Source organism: Cervus canadensis, chromosome 28 (assembly GCF_019320065.1).
Source record: "Cervus canadensis isolate Bull #8, Minnesota chromosome 28, ASM1932006v1, whole genome shotgun sequence".
In the NCBI taxonomy this organism is placed as follows: Eukaryota; Metazoa; Chordata; class Mammalia; order Artiodactyla; family Cervidae; genus Cervus; species Cervus canadensis.
The window spans coordinates 23838419-23860533 of NC_057413.1; the positions used below are offsets into that span (position 1 = coordinate 23838419).

At 39.3% G+C, this 22115-nt stretch overlaps 1 protein-coding gene across 4 annotated transcripts in view; it reads right to left on the bottom strand.

Moving 5' to 3' along the window:
- CARMIL1 (capping protein regulator and myosin 1 linker 1) overlaps window positions 1–22115 on the bottom strand; it is a 304650-nt gene that overhangs the window by 62661 nt on the left and 219874 nt on the right. For all 4 annotated transcript variants that reach the window (XM_043450501.1, XM_043450500.1, XM_043450503.1 and 1 more), the window contains exons 22-24: window positions 20730–20798; window positions 17796–17889; window positions 11380–11478 (exon numbers count right to left, since the gene is read on the bottom strand). In XM_043450501.1, coding sequence (XP_043306436.1) covers window positions 11380–11478; window positions 17796–17889; window positions 20730–20798 — 262 coding nt within the window. The remainder of the gene's footprint in view (window positions 1–11379; window positions 11479–17795; window positions 17890–20729; window positions 20799–22115) is intronic.

Below are 22115 nucleotides of genomic sequence, written 5' to 3' on the forward strand. Positions count from 1 at the left end.
TGTCTATTCTTCAAAAAAAGGGGTGGGGGGAGCTTCCCTGGTGGCTCAGTGGTAAAGAATCCACCTGCCAATGCAGGAGACATGGGTTTGATCCATGATCCGGGAAAATCCCATACGCCACAGAGCAACTGAGCCCGCCACAAGTATTGAGCCTGTGCTCCAGAGCCTGGGAGCTGCAACTAGTGAAGCCCATGCCCCTGGAGTCTGTGCTCTGCAACAAGAGAAGCCACTGCAGTGAGAAGCCCATGCCCTGCAACTAGAGAGTAGCCACCACAAGTAGAGAAAAGCCCACGCGGCAATGAAGATCCAACCAGCCGAAGATGAATAAGTAAAAAAACTGCTGAGTTATATCTACCCCCAGAGGCCCTATCATATCAAGGAGGGCAGATTTGGCAGAGGTGACAATCCAGTAATATTTTTATTTAACTTCACACTTTTCTATTTATTTTGAATTATTTGAAATAACAACTATAGGAAGCCAAAATCAGCCCTCCATCCCCCACAAATTCCACAGTAATAGAAAATTTACGACACTGCTCAGCAGGCTGATGGTCTGATGATAGAGCTCGTGTCTACTTCCTAGAGCATCACCAGCTCTCCTTTACAAAACCAGGTTCATTACATCTACCCCATCTTCTTTTTTAGTGTATAATGAAGACACTCCTGTAAAATACCACCACTCAAAGCACCTACTTTCGTGACAAAGGGTCAGTAATACTAATGCTAATGTATGAAGAACATCTCCTATGACTGTAAAATGTATTGAGGCTACATAAGTGAACTATCTGGAACTCCTATAGGAAAAAGAAGTGACATGAATAATGTATCTCATGGAATAATTATCTTCCCTGGCCAAAGTCTAAGCTTGTAGGCAGGGTTCACATTTTAACTTTATGCATTTACTTTGCCCTGTAGAGAATTAAATGTATGCTTTCAAAAATCTTCTTAATTGATATAAATTCCAACTCTTCCAACTACTGTATTGATCTGTGCTTCCTGAAGCAAAAAGGGTCATCAATAATTCATATCTCACTAAGAAGGAATACCTACTTTCGAGAGACAAAATGAACCACATTTTGGGTTCTGATACACAAAGAAGCGAACTGATACATATCTGAGGCCACAAAAGACTAATTTGAGAGGTATGTCGATGCGGCACTATAATAAAACTAATCATCTTTAATAATCATGAGAGACCAGAGACTCCTGACACGTGAGCCATTAAGCACTCACCAAGGGGAGAGGGTTTAAATGAACTCAGCAAAATGGTCTTTAAGTGGAACTTTCAAAGTCACATCCAAAACAAACAAACATTTCATTCTTTGACTCAAATAAGACATAAAATCTCGCAAGTCTCCAAGATTCTTCTGAACACATACTTGCTAAGGTTTGGCACAGCCCAACAGATCACATTCAGACACTTTACAACTAAAGAACCAAGGCCCAGAAAAGTTAAACTATTTAAGATGACACAGAAAGATTACACAGAGTATAAATGAAAATTTTGAAAACGGGAAACAAAGGATTCAGATTCTCAGTTCATATTCAAGTCCCGATGGTACACAAATGTAGAAAAACAAAGCAGACTGCAGTCTCAAACAGTCATCTCTTGGGCTATCCCATCAAAGACTTCAAGGTAGATGACGGCACTTGAGCTCTTCATTTTAAACTCTCTACTTTATCCTAGTAAAGTGTTCCATTTTTCTAAAGCAACCCAGGAAAGTTGCTAACTGCCATAATTTAAGAAGCTCACTTCCTTCCAAGGAAATGTACTCAATATAGGTCTTCTTTAAGTCCTCATCTGTCTTCCCATGTCCTTCTACAGGTCACATATCTTCCCCTTGAGAACACTCTGAACAGTTACAAGCTCTCTTCCATGTGACAATCATGCTCCTGTTTGATTACAGCTCTCTTTTTCATCTCGAATCTTTTTTCTTCAGGCTTAACAGTCCCAGTTTCTTTTACCATTCCAAAGTGACACCACTGTGTGATCCCTGACCCACACCTTCCCCCGTGCACCCACCTGAATTTTCTATCTAAAACCCTCACACAACATGAAGGTAAATAAAATAGACTGTAACACAGTAACAGGGCTATCATCTTTCTTACTGTACAAAGTATACTTTCATTAATGTGGTGTAAATCAAAATTGGCTTCTTTGGCAACTAAATCATAGAGTGTCTCTTACTTGATGGTGACCATGTAGGCTTTTCCAAATACAGTGAGCTATAGAACCCAAGTGCAGAACTTAGAACCATTAGCCATAAAATGCCATCTTTGGTTGCTTGTAATTTGTCACAACTGTCCTCAGTTCCAGCAAATAGCTTACTGTGTGGGTATTAGTCTCTCAGTTGTGTCTGACTCTTTGTCATGGGGCTTTGCCTGCCAGGCTCCTCCGTCCATGTGGTTTTCCAGACAAGAATACTGGAGTGGGTTGTCACTTCCTTCTCCAGGGATCTTTCTGACCCAGGGATTAAACCCAGGTCTCCTGCAGTGCGGGCAGACTCTTTACCGTCTGGGCTACCAGGGAAGCAAATAGCTTACTCAGTGCAAAATTTTATCTTCCTCCATGTCTATTTCTTTATTTGATTGAGGAGAAATAAACTCAACACCTAGCACTGAATGAGATACAGTCCTAAATAAGATAAACCCTTTGCCACCAAACAACATAAAACCTGGAGGTGGAAAGAAATATTCACAATTAACCATAACAAGATATAAAGTTTGCATATGTAACATCCACACAGACACATTTTGTTCACTGTCAAAGCCCCATCTCCTGTAATAGTGCCTGCCACATCACAAACCCTTGTAAGTGTTTATTCAATAAATAAATGGGTGATGAGAATTACTAAAGGATTTCAGTCAAGGGAGAGATTACAACTAATTGGGGCTGAAGGTAGCTTTTAGACTGGGTCCTGAAACAGTTCTACAAACTGAGAAAAGAAAAGGGCATTTTAAGTAAAAGGATGAACATAAGCAATGGCACATTCGGACACTTGGGATTCCTGTTTCCCGATTAGAAACAGAGGCATTTTATTGTGGGAGATCAGATTGGAATGTTAAGCTAAGACAAGATAGTGTAAGACTCAGGCTCAGGCTACAGAGTTCAACCACGGCATGCAAACCACAGAGCATCTATTCCCCCAGCTCCTCCCACTGTGAGTACCTCAAAATCCCTTAATACTCACAATGTCTCAGCTTCCCTGACAAAGAAAATGGGCTGTAAAAAGCACAAAGATACCAAAAAAAAAAAAAAAAAAACTACAACAGCAAACAAAAAAAAAAGCACAATGAGACATGGAAGATGGATTAACTAGTTCTTACAGTGCTTGTAAAAGACACAGGAAGGAGTTAATCAAAAGCCTTAGCAAAAGGTCAGGTAGTAAAAATAGAAAGAAAAGAAAAGCTGTAAAAGACCCTTTGAAGATAAATGGGCAATGAATAGTGACTCTGAATGAAGAAAGCAAATGAGGCATCCAAGATGACTCCAGGAGTTCTATTCTCAGTGAATGGTGATGTCTCTGAGAGAAATGGTGAAATCAGTTGTTCCAAAGGATGAGCTTGGTCTTTCACCTTGCTATGTCAGAGGGCCATCTGGATGGGGATGCTGAACAAACAGCTGAAAAACAGGAATTTCTGTTTACAGAAAATGGGGACTGAGGAGATAGATTAGGAGATATCCACACAAGAGTTAAAATGGTAGAAGTAGATTAGCTAGCACTAAGTACAAAACTTTGAAAAAGGACTGCATTTGGAAGTTGAAAGGAGAAAGAGTTGTGTAGGAAGGAGGACAGAGAACAACAAAACGATATTCAGAACAGCATACTACCGGATGAACCAAAAAGTGTATCTCAAGAAAGATAAGATGGTCTATAGTAATGATGACAATTGTGATAATAAAAATGCAGCAACAAACAATGTTTACTGGTTAGGAACCAAGTACTTTGCACACATTATCCCATTTAATCATCTGAGCACCTTCTGGGTCATCTTTCCCATTTTTACAGATGAAACCAAGCCTTAAAGAGGTTAGTTAGTGACTAACACCAGTTCCAACCAAGAAGGAATAGCAGAATCTGTACTTAAAACCAGGTCATCTGACTTGAGACCCCAAGTCAGACCACTACACATACAGCCTCCTTTCATCAAAAGATAAGAGGGAGAAAGGCCTCGGACTTGGTGACCAGGTCCATTGAGTCTCATCTCAGCAGATAGGGACAGACGGCACACTCCAAAAGGTTGTAAAGTGGACGGGCAGCAAGAAGGCATGAAAGCAAGTATAAAAACCTGCACATGAAAGGAAGGGAAGAGATGTGTTGAGTAAATAGCTCTAGGCAATAAAATTGTCTTTAAAAAAAAGAATGAGAAGACATAGCAGATGTTGGCAAACTATAGGCAATTCTGAGCCTGTTTTTATAAATAAAGTTTTATTGGCTAAGCCACACTCACGTATGCAGATATTGTCTATGGCTGCTTTCACCCTATCACAGCAGAGCTGAGCAATTGCAAAAGAGTCCATATGGACTGTAAAGGCTAATTACTATTTGGATGTTTTATGGAAGTTTGCTGACTCTTGATTAAGAGCATTTATAAGATGAAAATAAGAGATCAAAAGCATAGGTGCAGTGTTGAGTCTTGTGAAGGTCTTTCCTAAACAAAGACTAGAGACAAAAACAAATATATGAACTGTTATGAGACTTCAATGTTTCATTAAAACACATTTTAATCCCTTCAGTGTCACCTGGGAATGATGACTGCCTACGCGGTTAGCAGGAGTAGTCACAGAGGACCTATTCTTTCTGTGTTCCTATTTCTGGAAACTTCAATAAGACGTTTCAATAAGGAGGAGATAAATCTCTCCTAAGGTGACTGAAACAATTAAAGTCTGAAAACTGCTAATCATCATGTCCTAAGAAATCCCCAAAGTGAAAAGGTGGCAATATACCTACTACATAATGACTTGAATAATTCAGAGCGATGTCACCCCTACAGAATTAAACATCTGTATATGCCTCCTGTGTATAATTTCCTCTCGACTGAGAAGATGAAACTTACTTTTAAAAATTAGCATTAAAGGTTGCAGCAGTAATTTTTTTGGATGAGCAACAAAACCCCTGTGAATGAGGGAAAAAGTTAAAAAGATTGTAAGATTTTAGCTCTCTCACTGCTTTTAATGTTAAACGCTAAAACCAGGAAATAATAGTAAACCATAAAGTACTAAAAGCTAATATTAGTCCCTTATAGGAAAAAATTTAGATGTTTAAGGCATTGGTAAGGTCAAAAATAATATTTTCCTCCCCAAAACTCCCTGTTACTTCACTAATATTCATAATTAATGTTTTTCTTGACAGTATTGCTGTACTTTCCTTATATAAATAATACATGCTTACTATAAAGCATTCAAACAAAACTGTGAAGACAATAGAACTCAACCTAATCACAGCACCTGAGATAACCATTATTTACATTTTGGTGAACACTCATGAATCTCTATGTATACAAAGTCATCCATATAATTTTACCTACTTGAAAGATCATACATGACAAATTTATTATGGACACCTTTCTTTCATTCACTTTCAAGAAAAAGGAATAACAAAAAATTGAAATGGTTCTTTATCCAAAGCAGTAGAATACATATTCTTTTCAAGAGTACATGGAACATTCTCCAGGATAGATCACAGGCTGGGCCACAAAAGAATTCTCAATATATTTAAGAAGGCTGAAATCAAATCAAGCATCTTCTCTGACCACAACAGTAAGAAGACTAGAAATCAACTACAAGGAGAAAAAAAAAAAAACCACAAACATGTGGAGGCTAAACAATATGCAACTAAACAACAAATGGAAGACTGAAGAAGTCAAAGAGGAAATTAAGAAGAAAAACAACTGCAAACAAATGAAAATGGGAACACAATGACCCAAAATCTGTGGGACACAGCAAAAACAGTTCTAAAAGGAAGTTTATAGTCATACAAACCTAACCTGGGAAACAAGAACAATGTCAATTCAATTACCTAACTTTACACAAAAAAAAGTAGAAAAAGGAGAAATAACAAAACCAAAGTTAGTATTGGCCAACACGATATAAGGAAAGAAATCCTAAAGGTCAGAACATAAATAAATGGAATAGAGACCAAAAAAAAAAAAAAAGTAGACAAGATTAATGAAACTAAGAGCAGTTCTTTAAAAATAACTTTGTTGAAAAGATATCTGTTGTCTGTCTTGAAAATATCAACAAAACTGATAAGTCTTTAGCCAGACTAATCAAGAAAAAAAGAAAGAGGGCTCAAATAAATAAATCAGAAATAAAGAGAAGTTACAAGTAATATCACAGAAATACAAAGGGTCATGAGAGGTTCAGTTCAGTTCAGTCGCTCAGTCGTGTCCGACTCTCTGAGACCCCATGAATTGCAGCACACCAGGCCTCCCTGTCCATCACCAATTCCGGGAGTTTACTCAAACTCATGCCCCATTGAGTTGGTGATGCCATCCAGTCATCTCATCCTCTGTCGTCCCCTTCTCCTCCTGCCCCCAACCCCTCCCAGCATCAGGATCTTTTCCAATGAGTCAACTCTTCGCATGAGGTGGCCAAAGTATTGGAGTTTCAGCTTCAGCATCAATCCTTCCAATGAACACCCAGGACTGATCTCCTTTAGGATGGACTGGTTTGATCTCCTGGCAGTCCAAGGGACTCTCAAGAGTTTCTCCAACACCACAGTTCAAAAGCATCAAGTTTTCAGCGCTCAGCTTTCTTCACAGTCCAACTCTCACATCCAGACATGACCACTGGAAAAACCATAGCCTTGACCAGACGGACCTTTGGTAGAAAGTAATGTCCCTGCTTTTTAATATGCTAATAGGTTGGTCATAACTTTCCTTGCAAGGAGTAAGCGTCTTTTAATTTCATGGCTGCAATCACCATCTGCAGTGATTTTGGAGCCCCAAAAAAAAAAGTCTGACACTGAGAGATTACAACAAACAAATACAGGCTTCCCAAGTGATTCCATGGTAAAGAATGCAGCTGCCAATGCAGGAAGCACAGGTTTGAACTCTGGGTCAGGAAGATTCCCTGGAGAAGGAAATGGCAACCCACTTCAGTATTCTTGTCTGGGAAATTCCATGGACAGAGGAGCCTGGTGGACTATAACCCACGGGGGCATTGTAAAGAGTCGCACATGACTTAACAACAACAAATATACACAAATAAAATGGACAGTCTAGAAGAACTAAATTTTTAGAAACATACACTCTCCCAAGACTGAATCATTAAGAAATAAAAAATATGAACAGACCAATTACCAGTAATGAAATTAAATGAGCAATTAAAAAAAATCAAAACCTCCCAACAAACAAAAGTCCAGGAGCAGATGGCTTCACATGTGAATTCTACTAAACACTGAAAGAAGACAGAACACTTATCCTTCTTAAAGTATTCCCAAGAGATGAGGAGAAATACTTCCGAAGTCATTCTCTGAGACTAGCATTACCCTGATGCCAAAACCAAAGACACTGCAAAAATTAAAATGACATTTGTACAGGTAAGAAAATAGAATAAACCATAAAAAGTAGTCAAATAATAAAACTTTTCCTACCAGTTGGTTCCTCTCAATCTACTGAAATGAACATTTTTGAAATAAACAATTTTTAAAACCCTCTGCTTTTAAGTTATTTTGGTGACTTCCATTTTAAACAGCAGATTTACATCTGTATTTCTGACTTTTGACGAATTAGAGAGGACTATCCTAAAAGTAAAACTTTAGTATACTTATAAATAAAAAGTAAAACAAAAAGTAAAACTTTAGTATACTTATACTCGACTCATCTTTCTCCCTCTTCAACACCTAACTTTAGTTTCATTATTTTTACATTAAGATTTCCAGCATTTACATATTTTAGTATAATAATAATTAGGTGTTCCCTTCTTGTCTAAGTTGATATTAAAATTTTAAATCCACTAAAATGCACAGTACAGAATTATGATTATGGAATTCATAGAGGAATAAATGTAACAGCATATCTTTTAATTCTGCAGCTCAAAGCAGATTGCCCCAAAGTGGCAATTTTTTAAAGCTTTCTTTCAGGTTTTATAACTTCGATGATTTCATTTCTGGCACAGTTTCTTATTTATATCTCATATTGTATACTTTCCTTCCAAAAAAGATCTTAATGACCCAGATAACCATGATGGTGTGATCACTTAACTAGAGCCAGACATCCTGGAATGCAAAGACAAGTGGGCCTAAGGAAGCATCACTATAAATAAAGCTAGTGGATGTGATGGAATTCCAGTTGAGCTATTTCAATCCTAAAAGATGATGCTGTGAAAGTGCTGTATTCAATATGCCAGCAAATTTGGAAAACTCAGCAGTGGCCACAGGACTGGAAAAGGTCAGTTTTCATTCCAATCCCAGAGAAGGACAATGCCAAAGAATGTTCAGACTACTACACAATTGCACTCATCTCACACACTTGCAAAGTAATGCTCAAAATTCTCCAAGCCAGGCTTCAATGGTATATGAACAGCGAACTTCCAGATGTTCAAGTTGGATTTAGAAAAGGCAGAGGAGCCAGAGATCAAACTGCCAACATACATTGGATCATAGAAAAAGCAAGAGAATTCCAGAAAAACATCTACTTCTGCCTTATCGATTATGCCAAGCCTTTGACTATGTAGATCACAACAAACTGTGGAAAATTCTTCAAGAGATGGGAATACCAGACCACCTTACCTGCCTCCTGACAAATCTGTATGCAGGTCAAGAAGCAATAGTTAGAACCAGACATGGAACAATGGACTGGTTTCAAATTGGGCTGTATGGTTTCAAATGTCAAAACTGTATATTATCACCTTGCTTATTTAACTTATATGGAGAGTATATCATGCAAAATGCTGGGCTCGATGAAGCACAAGCTGGAATCAAGATTGCCAGGAGAAATATAAATAACCTCAGATATGCAGATGACACCACCCTTATGGCAGAAAGCCATGAGCCTCTTGATGAAAGTGAAAGAGGAGAGTGAAACAGCTGACTTAAAACTCAACATTCAAAACACAATTATCATGGCATCTGATCCCATCACTTCATGGCAAATAGATGGGGAAGCAATGGAAATAGTGACAGACTTTCTTTTCTTGGGCTCCAAAATCACTGTAGATGGTGACTGCAGCCATGAAATTAAAAAGACGCTTGCTCCTTGGAAGAAAAGCTATGACCAACCTAAAGAGCATATTAAAAAGCAGAGACATTACTTTGCCAACAAAGGTCCACCTAGTCAAAGCTATGGTTTTTCCAGTAGTCATATATGGATGTAAGAGTTGGACTATAAAGAAAGCTGAGCACCGAAGAACTGATGGTTTTGAATTATGGTATTGGACAAGACTCCTGAGAGTCCCCTGGACTGCCAGGAGATCAAACCAGTCCATCCTAAAGGAAATCAGTCCTGAATATTCATTGGAAGGACTGACGCTGAAATTCCAATACTTTGGCCACCTGAAGCGAAGAACTGACTCATTGGGAAAGACCCTGATGCTGGGAAAGATTGAAGGCGGGAGAAGAAGGGGACGACAGAGGATGAGATGGTTGAATGGCATCATCAACTTGATGGACGTTGAGTTTGAGTAAGCTCTGGGAGTTGGTGATGGACAGGGAGACCTGGTGCACTGCAGTCCACGGGGTCGCAAAGAGGTGTACATGACTAAGCGATTGAACTGAACTGATACTTTCTTCTGTTTTGCTGGAGAATTTCCTCAAAAAATCAATTTTTCATATGGAATATTGGGGATAAAACTTCTGATTCCCTGTCCAAATATAATTTTACTCTGCCCTCACTCTGATAAAATGGCTGAACCTCATTTGTTCCTAGGATAGTTCTCTTGTAAGATGACCTGTGTATTCTCTCTGGAACTCTTTAAGATGGTGGTTTTTTTTTTTTCTTTATTCTAAGTGTTCTGACCAAGTATGGTCCTTTACTCATCCCTCCAGATCAATTTCAATAGGATATATCAACTCCAACATTCATATGAAATGCTTTTCTATTATTTTTACTCTTTTAACTTTTTCTATGATGTTTCTTTTTAACCTCTGGAGTTCCAATTAGAAGGCTATCGGTCATGTTTAGTCTATTCACTATTTTGACTTACTTTTCTCTCATATTTTTCATCTGTCTTATTGCATGTTATAAAGATTTTCCCGGTTTTCTACCAAAGAATTAGCTTAATTTGTGCCCTATCAGTTAACTTAATTCTATATTACAGTTTCCGTATTTTCAATTGCTAAGCATTGTTTCCTGTCCTCCGATTACTCCTTTTCATACTAATTCCTATTTTATGGATATAATATTCTCTAAAGTCCCACTGAAGTTATTAAATTAAAAAAAATTTTTTTAAGTTCTCTGCCCTACTTTGAACCATCTGAGCTCAGTTCTTTGGTGTATCTTCTTTCTTTGACATCATATAGATTTTCCTCAAATATTTTATGATCCTTGGGTTTGGCTATGTTTTTGGAGGAAAATATTCCATGCTTTTTAAAAGTTGAGTAGAGAGAAAAGGAATGAAGTAAAAGAAAAGAACACGTTAGTTTCTCTTCAGCAGTTAAGTGTTCATGAATATTCAACAAATTCTAAATTATTCAGAAGAATTTGGGAATTTCTTTCCTACTCAGAGAAGTGAAATGGAGTAGAAGAAACAGAACAGAAGGTCTCCAAAGTATTAAATCTGATTACCTTCAGATTTTATCATCTGTAATCTAGGGTTCCTAATAGTTATATATAAATGTAAATCACATCTTACTGCAAGGAGATCAAACCAGTCAATCCTAAAGGAAATGAACCCTGAATATTCATTGGAAGGACTATAGCTGAAGTTAAGCTTCAATACTTTGGCCACCTGATGTGAAAAGTTGACTCACTGGAAAATACTTTGATGCTGGGAAAGATTAAAGGCAAAAGAAGAAGGAGTGGGCAGAGGATGAGATGGTCAGATAGCATCACCGACTCAGTGGACATGAATTTGAGCAAACTCTGGAAGATAGTGGAGGACAGAGGAGCCTGGCATGCTGCAGTCCATGGGGTCACAGAGTCATCATGTCCATAACTTAGCAACTGAACATCACCTTACTGACAGTCTTAAAAAGCACAAAATCATCAACAATGAAAACTGTAATATTTAGTGTAAGAATTAACCTCCATTTTCCTCCCTCTGCATCTTCTCCCAAACTCTACTTACATTTGTTGTCATTTTCAGAAATGGGTTCTTACTGTCCCGTGGGAAATGACTCAAACGATAGAAATCCTTGGTCTCTGGCTCTTAGAAGGGTCAGCTCAGCATAAGCAGGAGGAAGGACTGGCGCTGGGAGAAGACTCGTCCCCTCTTACCTGCTGTGTGGTGCTGGTGACAATGCCCTGCTGGAGGCGATAGGCCTGCTCTTGAAGGTATTTTCTAGTCTCGTGATTCCGGAGCAGATAGTTTTCTATCTGGAAATTAAGCACAGGTCTCTCTCAAGAACATGTGTCAACTCAGCAGAGAGTAAAGTCATCAGTGAAACAGCCAGCTGCTGAAGTGAAGACCCAAGCAACTGATTTACACATCCTGCCAGGGCCCTGACCCCACAGAATGTACGAGATGGGGGAATGGAATATCAGACAGGTGTTCTTAGTGAGAAATTTCACTTGCAGGTAACAGGGGTGATTTTTATGTAACTCAGTAGTTGACAAAGACGAGCAAATGTTTAACGGCCTGCAGGGTTAGACACCCAATTTACTGCCTTTTCATCACTTTCCTGCACATGATCGTAATCTTTTTCGCTCACAAATTTTTAACCAATAACAGTTCAGAAGCTAAATAAGTACCCTTAGAGAGTATGGGTGGTCCTTTCTGAACCACTTGGCCTTATTCCAGGGGTAGAATCCACCAACATTCAGAAAATTCTTTAAAGGAAAAAATAGGTACAAAATTGGAAGGATACAGGTTGGTCCATCTCAAAGCTATACACTAATTGCCTTAATCTACCAGGTTTACACATATTTTTAAAAATAGGAATGATTTTAGCAAAATTATCAAAAATTAGAAAATGGATTCCTACAGAAAATGAAAAGTCTTAAAGTTACTTGACAATCTATATTTTTATACATAGACAATCTTTTATGAAAAACTCAAAAATATAAATGATAACTAGATTGGAATAAAGTATTTAAGAAGAACAATATACACATTGGGCAAAAAATGTAGGATAAACTATTGGGGATGATGAATACCTATTAAGGTCTTTTTTTAAAGAATGATCTGAGATGACTAAGTATGCCATCTATTTTTTTAAGTTGTTGCTTTTATTTGTCTTATTAATGCAACTTAAGCATTTGGCTTCTAATTTGTCACTATAGTTCCCTAAGAACTTCTAATAACTATGAGGCTTTCAGCATTATTCCATTTTCATTTTAATTTTGCATATGCTAAAATAACTACTATTTAATACCAATTAGGAACAATTAAAACAGACTATAATTACTATCATCCCTGGAAACTACAAAGCAGAGCAAAATGTACCATTTTACTAAACATAAAGGAAGAAATTAAAAAAAACAAAAAGATCCCTGAACTGGAGCATCATTAGAGTGACACGTTAATACCATGACATTATATTACGTTAATTTTCTCTTGCTGCTTCCCAAGAAGTCATCTCTTTCCAAGGTGACATTACCATCAAGGTAGAATGTCTTTGCTAAAAAAAGATTCTTGCCTGAAATTGGCAGACACACATTGCCCCCCAGTTTGGGGTACTTCTGCTTTGTTATTTGTTTGACATTTGGCCTCATTGAGCCCTGGCCATGGGCCAGTTCTGAGAGCAGCTTGTTTACGCAGGAGGCTCCGCTCACATACAGGCAGTGCACCCGAGGTGGGCCCACGCATTTCCAGGACTGCCCCGGGTGCACCAACCGTGCTTCACAGACTGGGCCTGGAGGGGATATTTTAGAAAAAAAATTAACATTCTAAGCTTATTTCTAAAAGCTAGTACAGGGAGAGAAGAAAGACAATGCTAAGTGTCTTTAAAAACAGTCATGTACACATCACCACTGAAAGGTATTTGCATCTTGAATTAACAGAGTAAATTTTCCTTCTATGCACTTTTAGGGGCCAAGGCAGAGAACGAGGACAGGACAGGGGCTTGACTCAGGTCAAATGGCAAGGGGAAGAGCCAAGAGTGTCATTATCACATCGCCAGTACCCCTGGGCAGCAGTGACCTGGGAGACAGTCTAGACCCCGTTAGACATCCTCAGTCTCACTGCTGAAAACAGCAGCACATAGGCAGAAAACAATGTGTTTTAATAAAGGAATCTTATATTTTAAAATAATAAAGACTGAATACAGAATCACAATATTGCTCTTCAGTAGATTAAAATTAAAGGGCAAGAGGACAGGGTTCTGTGACAATGAAAACTGGAATATATAAAAGCATAGTAAATACTATAGGAAAAGAAAACAATAAATATGAGCTTTAAAGTCAACAATTTTCATTTAAAAAACACAAATTTTATAATTAACATATTTGAATACTCTGTTCTTTCTTTTTCATCCTCTCCTTTTCTGCCTTCCCTGATTTTAAGCATTATATATGATTCACTTTTTTCTCCTTTCTTAGAGATTTATAAATATTTTAGTGGTTGCCCTAGTGTCTGCAAAATACATTTACAATTAATTCAACTCTTCTTTCAAATAACACTAGAATTGCCACTTGAACAACACGGGTTTGAACTGCACAGGTATGCTTGTAAGCAGATATCTTTCAATAGTAAATACTACGGCACTACACGGTCCATGGCTGGTTGAGTCCATAGATGTAGATAAGGTGAGCCAATTGTAAGTTATACTCAGATTAACCCCGAGGCTGTCCGTTTCACAAGTAGTACAGATACATTAATGACAGTATTGCCAATTTCTCCCTTTCATCCCTTGTAACACCACTTAGAAAGTCTTTATTTCTTATTTTTGAAGGAATATTTTGCTAGATGCAGAATTCTAGTCTGCTGGGGTTTTTTCCCTAAATACTTTAATATTTCACTCTATTTTCTTCTTGTTTGCATGATTTCTGACTCAAAGTCTGATATAATTCTTGTCCTTATTTCTCAGTATGCAAGAAGCATTTTCCCCTGTCCTCCTTCAACATTTTCTCCTTGATTTGATTTTCAGCAGTTTGAATATGATGTGCTTATTTACATGTTGATTTGGGGGGGAAGCAGTATTTATCTTGCTTGGTGTTCTCCGAGTTCCCTGGATCTGTGGTTTGGTTTCTGTCATTTCAGAAAATTCTCAGTTATTATTTCTTCTGTTTCTTTCTCTTTCTTCTCCTTCTGATATTCCCATTACAAGGCTATTCAATGTTTTATAATTTTTCCCACAGTTCTAGGATATTCTGTTCTTTTTTCCTCCTATTCTATTTTTCTTTTTTGCATTTCAATCTGGAGGGAATATTTTAGAAAAAAATATGTTTGGCAAAATTTTCTCAGGGAAGTTTCTACTGACATATCCTCAAATTCAATAATTCTTTCCTCCACTGTCTCCAGCCCACTGATGAGCTAATTAAAGGCACTTTTTTGTTTGTTACAGCATTTCTGTCTTCTAGCACTTCCTTAATTTTTTTCTTAGTTTCTCTCTGCTTTTAGTACCTATCTGTTCTTGCATGTTTTTTTTACTTTTTCCATTAAAGCCCTTAACATATTTGATTATAACTGTTTTAATGACCTGCCTGATAATTTCAAACTCTGTGTCATATCTGAGTCTGGTTCTGATATTTGCTTTGGCTCCTCACACTGAGTTTTTTCCTGTCTTTTAGCATGCCTTGTACTTCTTTGTTGAAAGCCAGATATGATGTATCTAGTAATAGGCACTGAGGTCATCAGTCTTTTAATGTGAAGTTTTTATGTTCATCCAGCTAGAAACTGGATTGTGTTGAATGTCTGCTATAACTGTGTATGTCAGGGGCTTTAAGTTCTTCTATCCACCTGTTTACGTCTCTCCTGCTATTTTAGGGTTTCCCTAGAAATGCCTTCTTAAATAGTGTCTTACAGCTTTGCTCAGTTGTAATTCACTGTTAATATAGTTGATGTGTGATGTAATGTAATAGGGAGGGGAAACATTCTATAATCTTAAGATTAAATTTAGGCCTTAAAAAAAAAAAAAAAAAAACTAGGTCCCTGGACTGTTACCTTTAGACGCATTTTTTGCCCTCTTTTTTTTCCCCCTTCCTTATGTGAAACAAAAGGCTGGAAGGGGATACAGTGGTCTGCCTTCCACTAGGTCAGGTAAGGCTCTCATAGGATAGTTTCTCTTGAGGGTTGGCTTTTGTTACAGAGGATAGCATGTTCTGAGTGTATTTCAAAATGGTTCCCTTTTCCCCTCCCCCTGCCAGAAACAGGAGCGAATTATTCTCCAATCTTCATTGTGACAACATGTTGGGGTTCTTATAACTAAAACCCAGGCAAGGGTCAGAGCCTACCTAAGACTGAGCCTCTAAGAGTTTTTAGCTCTCAAATTAGTCCACACTAAGCCTGCAACAATTCATCAACTGCTGTTTAAGCATTCCTCTGAGTTACTGGCTCCACTAGCTTCTGCTCCTGGTAAGCTGATTCCAGCTTTGATTTTCTGTATTACCATTTCCGGGGTGACAGTTTGCAGTGTCACCTCAATTCTCTGGCAGATCTAAGAAAAGTCACTCATTTTCTGTTTGTTAAGCTTTTTTCTTGTTGTGAGAATGGGAAAGATGACTTGCAAACTCTGCATGTCTAATCTGAAATCAGAAACCTCATCTCTATAGAATATGTCTTCTGTTATAAGCTGAATAATATCCTTTAGGAAAGCATAAAGATATCTAACATTTGTACTTTGCTCTATGGTCGACAAACTGCTTTTCATGTACACCACCTCATTTGATCCTTATGGAGACCTTAGGCAAATTAGACACACTTTCAGTTTTCTTATCCATAAAATGAGGATATAATAGAACCAAACTCATGGATTTACTTTAAAACTGACAGATATTAATTTATGTAAATCATTTAATATAGTGTCAGGCACCCAGGATGAACTATATCCTAAGTGTCAGGCAAATACTGTTATTGTGTAGCTTTATTTTTTATATAGATGAAGAAACCAAAGCTCAGAAACACTAAGTACTTGCAGAACTTACAAAGCTGGGAAGAGTCTGACGTGGATCTTTTGAACACAAATCTTAGACGGTTTCTTCCGCAACCCCACACTTTCCTCTTCCTCCACTCCCAACCTTACTCCCTTAATTGAGTGAACGTCTAAAGAACATCTAAGCATGCATACCAGGTACTGCACTAGCTTCCGAGAATAAAACAAGATGAACAACGCAGGCTCTGCCTTCAAAGAGCTCAGTCACTGGGAGAAAAAAAAAAAAAATGGAGGTAGGTAACTTAAAACACTGTCACAAGGCCAGTGAAGAACCACCTACCTAGTGGGGGAAAGGGACTCTGAGAAGTCTTCTTGGATGGGTTGACCCTGGATTTCAGTCTCAACAGACGTGTACAGTAGTGAGGTAAGCATGAGTACCATCTAGACTCAAGCAGTGATTCTCAAACGTTACAAGCATCAGGAAAGCTCAGAAAAACACAGATGGCTGAGTCCTGCCCTAGTTTCTGAGGCCCAAGAATTTGCATTTCTATCAAGTTCCCTGAAGTAGAGAAAAACAAAGACCAAGGGGTGGTTAAGAGATGACATTGACAGTGAATAGGAGACAGATCCTGGGCAGAAATTCTTGCCAAGCTAAGGAGATTAGGCTTTATCCTAAAGCCTCTGGGGAGGACTGGATTGAAGGTTTTAGTCTGATCAAAATCACCAAGAAGAAAGATGGCTATTTTTGACTGTGGCATGGAAAACTGACAAAAGGATGTAACCATCCTGGTGAGAGAAGATGAGGCTGGAACAAAAGCATCTGTTACAGGAATAGAGGGAAGGAGAGTAAGTGAAGAGATTTATGCTACACAGTTAGTAAACTTGGTGACGGATTGGCTGCAGACGATATAGGGGAAAAGAAGTCAAACTTAGGAGACTGAACAGAGGGTGGTACCACCAGACGAAAGCACAAAGAGGGAAGAAAGATTTACGAGATTTCCCAAATAACAGCATAACAAATGTGGAGTCACATGGGAAGTATTTGAGCACATCTAAAAGTAGATACAAAGGTAGCCATAACCATAGAAAGAGAAGGATGAAGATATCAAAGAGTGAAAGAATGACTGACAGGGCCAGTTACCAGCAAAGGGCAGAGATGCTGGGGTCAAAGGCATCATGAATGGTTGGGCTTCGAAGGGAAAGCGCCCACCTTCCTCTGGGGTTGCCAGAAAGGAAGTGGGAAAGGGTGTGGATTCAGACACATTTATAGAAAAAGATGGCAAAGAGAGATCTCAACAATACCCTGTTCCTAGATGAAGAAGGAAGGGAAGGTTCAGGCTGTTGAGGATGAAGGATGTGTTAGCTGACATGGATTTCTACCCATTCTCCAAAGGATAAACAGGAAGTTATCCATGCCTGAGCTCTGACATGCTGATGTTATGAGAATGTTATTTCACTCCATCTAACGTTCACAAGTTTTAATCTTTCTTATCTTATTCCTCCCCCAGTCATGCATTATGCCAGTCAAGGTCACAAGAGTACAAACTAATATGAAAATAGCTTTGTAAAATACAAAGCACTGTTCATATGTTCAGAATTATTATTCACATAATTCCATTCAAATGTGAATTTATTATAATTAAGCTATTGATCCTTCAGTACCTTCTGGAGAGCCTCTTCTGTCTTTTCAGGGTTTGTTTTTAAGGCCTGAGAAGCATCGTACATAGGAATTGGCATAAATCTCAACGTGTAGTTCCTAGAAAAAAGGAGAAAACGGTATGTTTATTAAAAATAACTTCCTATTACCTTAATTTCACAGTCTATTTTGAAAACTCTGAAAAGAGAATTGCCACAGTGTCTTAGAAAATTCTAAACTACTGGAACATCTTAGGCCCCATGATTATAGGGTCAGCCTCTTTCCTATCCATGTGTGCGACACCACGGGTGCCCTCCTCATGCTGTCTGCAAAACTGACAGAATTTGAAGGAAACTGGTTTTGTTGTCTTGCTTTTGGTTTTCAATTATAGCAGGGACAGGACTTTCAATAGGGGGAAATGTCCGGGATCAACTCACTCACTTGGATTTCAATCACCAACGGATCTGAAGGTACCTTGATCACCCGTGATGATGGATGACAGGCCCCGAACAGTAGAGAAAAACCCCAAAATAGAGCCAAAATATTTGCCTGCCAAGCCAAGGACATGAGCATTCACAATAACAGTCTGCTCAGGCTCTGGGCTCCTTTAAATAAGCAAGTCCAAGACCAGTGACTGTCTTTAGGAAACCTTCCTGCCTGGCTCAACACCCTGACCTCTGAGGGCCTGGCGGTCTGCACCCCACATCAGCCCAAGAGCCCCAGGCAAAGCAACTGTGGGACTCTGGGTCTATTTATTACCGCAGGGCTGCCGACCGGTTGACACAGGAATGCAAGGGTGGGTCATTTTTGCTTGAGAACACTTGAAGCTGCACTCTGGCCTCTGCCTCTGACCTTGTTACAAAGTACTGTGGGTCTGGATGAATGTCCACACCTGCTCCCCTACCACAAACTCAAGCCCTGGGGGTGCCTTCTCTTTCCCACCCCAAATGCATATGTTTCTACCACAAGACACTCAGAATTTTGACCTTATAGGCCACGTGTTAGCAGCTGAGGCATAGGCTTCACTCAGCTGGCTTATTTCAGCAGCACTTGAGGTGTGATTCTTATGGTTAGTTAGATGGCTTCTACTGGAAGAATAAATTAACAACTAACTCCTAAAACAGGTATGAATAATGAAGAAATAATAAAGAAAATAAACAGTCATCTTAATAATAGCAGTCATCTGGATGGCTACATAATGGGGAAAAAAAAAACTGTTCTTCATCCAGTCCAATTTACAGGGTGACTTTAAAGTAAAATAACCAGCAAAGACAAGGCTGTTATTTCTGTAACTTTCATTTTTACCTTAACTTTGCTTGAGCAAAATTGCTTTTGTTTGATTTAAGAGGAGCCAGACAACTGAAACTAAGGGACAATATGTCTTTTGGCGGGGGGTGGAGGGGGGGGCGGGGGGAGACACACTTGAAGATTTTCTTTTCCCTCATCCACTTTGCATCATGCTTCAGACCAGCATGGTTTACTTAAACCATATGTGGTTTCACACCATTGGCATCTTGAACCACAGAATATATGAGACTGTAATCCAGGGAGCCCTACTCTCGGCTTCTCAGAGACCGGTCTTGGCTGGCAGTCTGCAACATCATTAGTGTGGCAGCCGTGCTGTTAGCACCCACATGCAATGACTGGTAAATAACTGTTTCCTTTCAAAGGTTTTGTGGTGCAGTAGGTGTAATTATAGGAGGTTGTGCAGTCACAGGAGGCTCCCAGGAAGGGTGGCCTCGGTGACTGATGGTACAAGCTGCCTTATCCCTGTTTAGTGATCGCCGGAGGTGGCAACAACTTTTACCTTCTGGCTAAAGGAGAACCACAGGATTTAGAATTGGAAGGTACTTAAAGACAATTTACTCTAAATTCTCACTTTATAAAAAAAAAATCAATCAGTGAGGTGAAATGCTTCGTTCAAGATCATAGGCTTGTTGGCGACAGAACTGGGGACTGAATGGAGAACTCCTAATTCCAGGCCTAGGGTTTTATCCAGGTCATCATATTGGGCATGAGAGCTCCACAGAAGGGGCCGTGCATGGAGGGAAACCTGGGAAAACGCATCCTCTTCCCCACCCCAGGGCACCAACTCCTATATCCCCGGCCCCTAATTTTCATCTCACATTTTGCAACCTCTCGTTTTTAATGCTATACATCTGCTTTGATCATTTCTGCTATTAGAATATAATATGAAGGCTGAAAAGCTCAGAAAGAGCTTTTTTTCCCTAGCATTTTTTTTTCCCAGCCACGTTTGTATTCTTCTTTCCACATTCAATTTACTGGGGCAGTAAATTTGACAATAAATAATAATTGCAGACTTTAGTTACAAAGGTAATTAAAAAAGCCTTTAAGAGAAATGAGACAAGCAAGCCTTGCCCTTGCCACTTCTTCAAGTTCACTTTTATTTTCCTGCTGGCTCAGCTGGTAAAGAATATGCCTGCAATGCAGGAGACCTAGGTTCAATCCCTGGGTTGGGAAGATCCCCTGGAGAAGGCTACCCACTCCAGTATTCTGCAGAATTCCATGGACTGTATATTCCATGGGGTTGCAAAGAGTCAGACACAACTGAGTGACTTTCACTTTGACTTTGTTTTCTGGAGCCCAGTTTTTTTTCACCACTGGATTCAGAGTTGTCATCTGGGCAAAAAAGCAAGATCCTGTGGAAATAAGTTTAAAACCATAAGGAGAAAGAAGCAAGGCAAGCTCTGTGTGGGCCTCCACCATGATATTTGTGACTTTGGCAGAATGAGCATCTATACCCTCATTTTATGGATGAAGACACTCACACCAGAAGAAAGTCAATGTATTCCCAGGGGTCATGGCTGGTGAGCAGTAAACTGAGAATCAGACAGTCTGGGTCTGAGCTAATCTATTGTTCCTTGTATTACCCCATAGATAACACAAACACCACTGGTTCTTTTCTGTTTTTCTAGAAAGAAGTCCCACGTAAAACTTACTTTTCCAAGGCAACAGCTATATCCTGAAAGCCTTGTGCAGTAATGTTGTTCTTGTCCCATATAACAGTCCTGTTTAGAAACCAAATCACAAAGACAATCAGATACTTAGGAATAGAGGAAATGATTCTCCCACTGCAGATACATCTCTCATAGGCAACACTGTCTCGGTAGTTTAGCACAGTGAGCTAGGAATAACATTCAGCGTTCTTTCAAACAAAGCAAGGATGAGCATTTCCCCCAATATTAGACTCCAAAGCCATTCTCTGCTCAAGGAGGATGGGAAAAAAAAAAACGACTTAAAAGCAACAGCACACACATTAACTTACCATTATATCACCTAATGCCCAACCAGCCAGAAAACCCTAAATCCTGACTTCCCGGATATTCTCCCAACATATTCTCCAAATACCATCCTAGTGCTGAAGTCTGAGGCTGAAGCTATTTATATAAGAGGCTACACAGTCTCACGTCCAACATAAAGAATTTCAGATACTGAGATGTTTTTTCCTATTCTAAACAGCTAGAAAGACCATCTGGTATTTTCTGATGTTTCATCACTGCCCCGATGTGGTGTGACCAGCAGTCCCAGCAATCGAGTTCACTCTGCTGGCAGAACCTCGGGTACTCTAAGGAGGTTGTTTACTTTTTAAACACAAAATCTATTTTGGAAGAAAAGTATTACTTTCCTTTCAGAATGTGAATACTTCAGAAGTATTTTCGGCTTTGTCAATGCATCTGACACATGAAATGGCTTTTTATTTGTCTGAACGCTCCCAGACTCACAGCCTTTAATTGCTTTCTCTTCCTAACCTCAATGACCTTCCTCACATGCACACTGGCCTTCAAAGAAACTGCTGCAGTTTGAGGCTTTTGCCTTCAATTTAGACAGAAGGTACAGGCTCTGACTTATACCAGAGAGCCACGGAAACAGCAAGAAAGAGCCCTTGAGGAACAGTGTGAATTATTAACTCTTCTTTCACCAGACTGCTGGGCTAGGTAGCAGCCAAATCTCCAAATGATGGATGGTAATACGGTTACCACATTACTGGTCCCTAAGAGAAGTGGCTACCGCATGGCTTATCCTTAAGAAAAGCCAGGCCTGGGAAGTACTACAGATGACAACCAATGAACAGATGAGCTGGCTTCCAGGATGAACCTACCTTTGACCCAGTGGACTTCCTGGATCCCTTGGGTTTTAGGTCTTTATGTCGGCAGGAGTGGGAAGGGAAGATAAGACGCTGGGCTCACAACCAATACGGGAAGCCCCTGGTGTAATTCCTCCGGTCTTCCCAGCTCTGCATGTTTGGCACTGTCCCCAAGCCCCTCCTCTCCCAACACATCTGTCAGCTGTCAATGCTTCTGTGAAACAGGAAACTGCAATGGTTC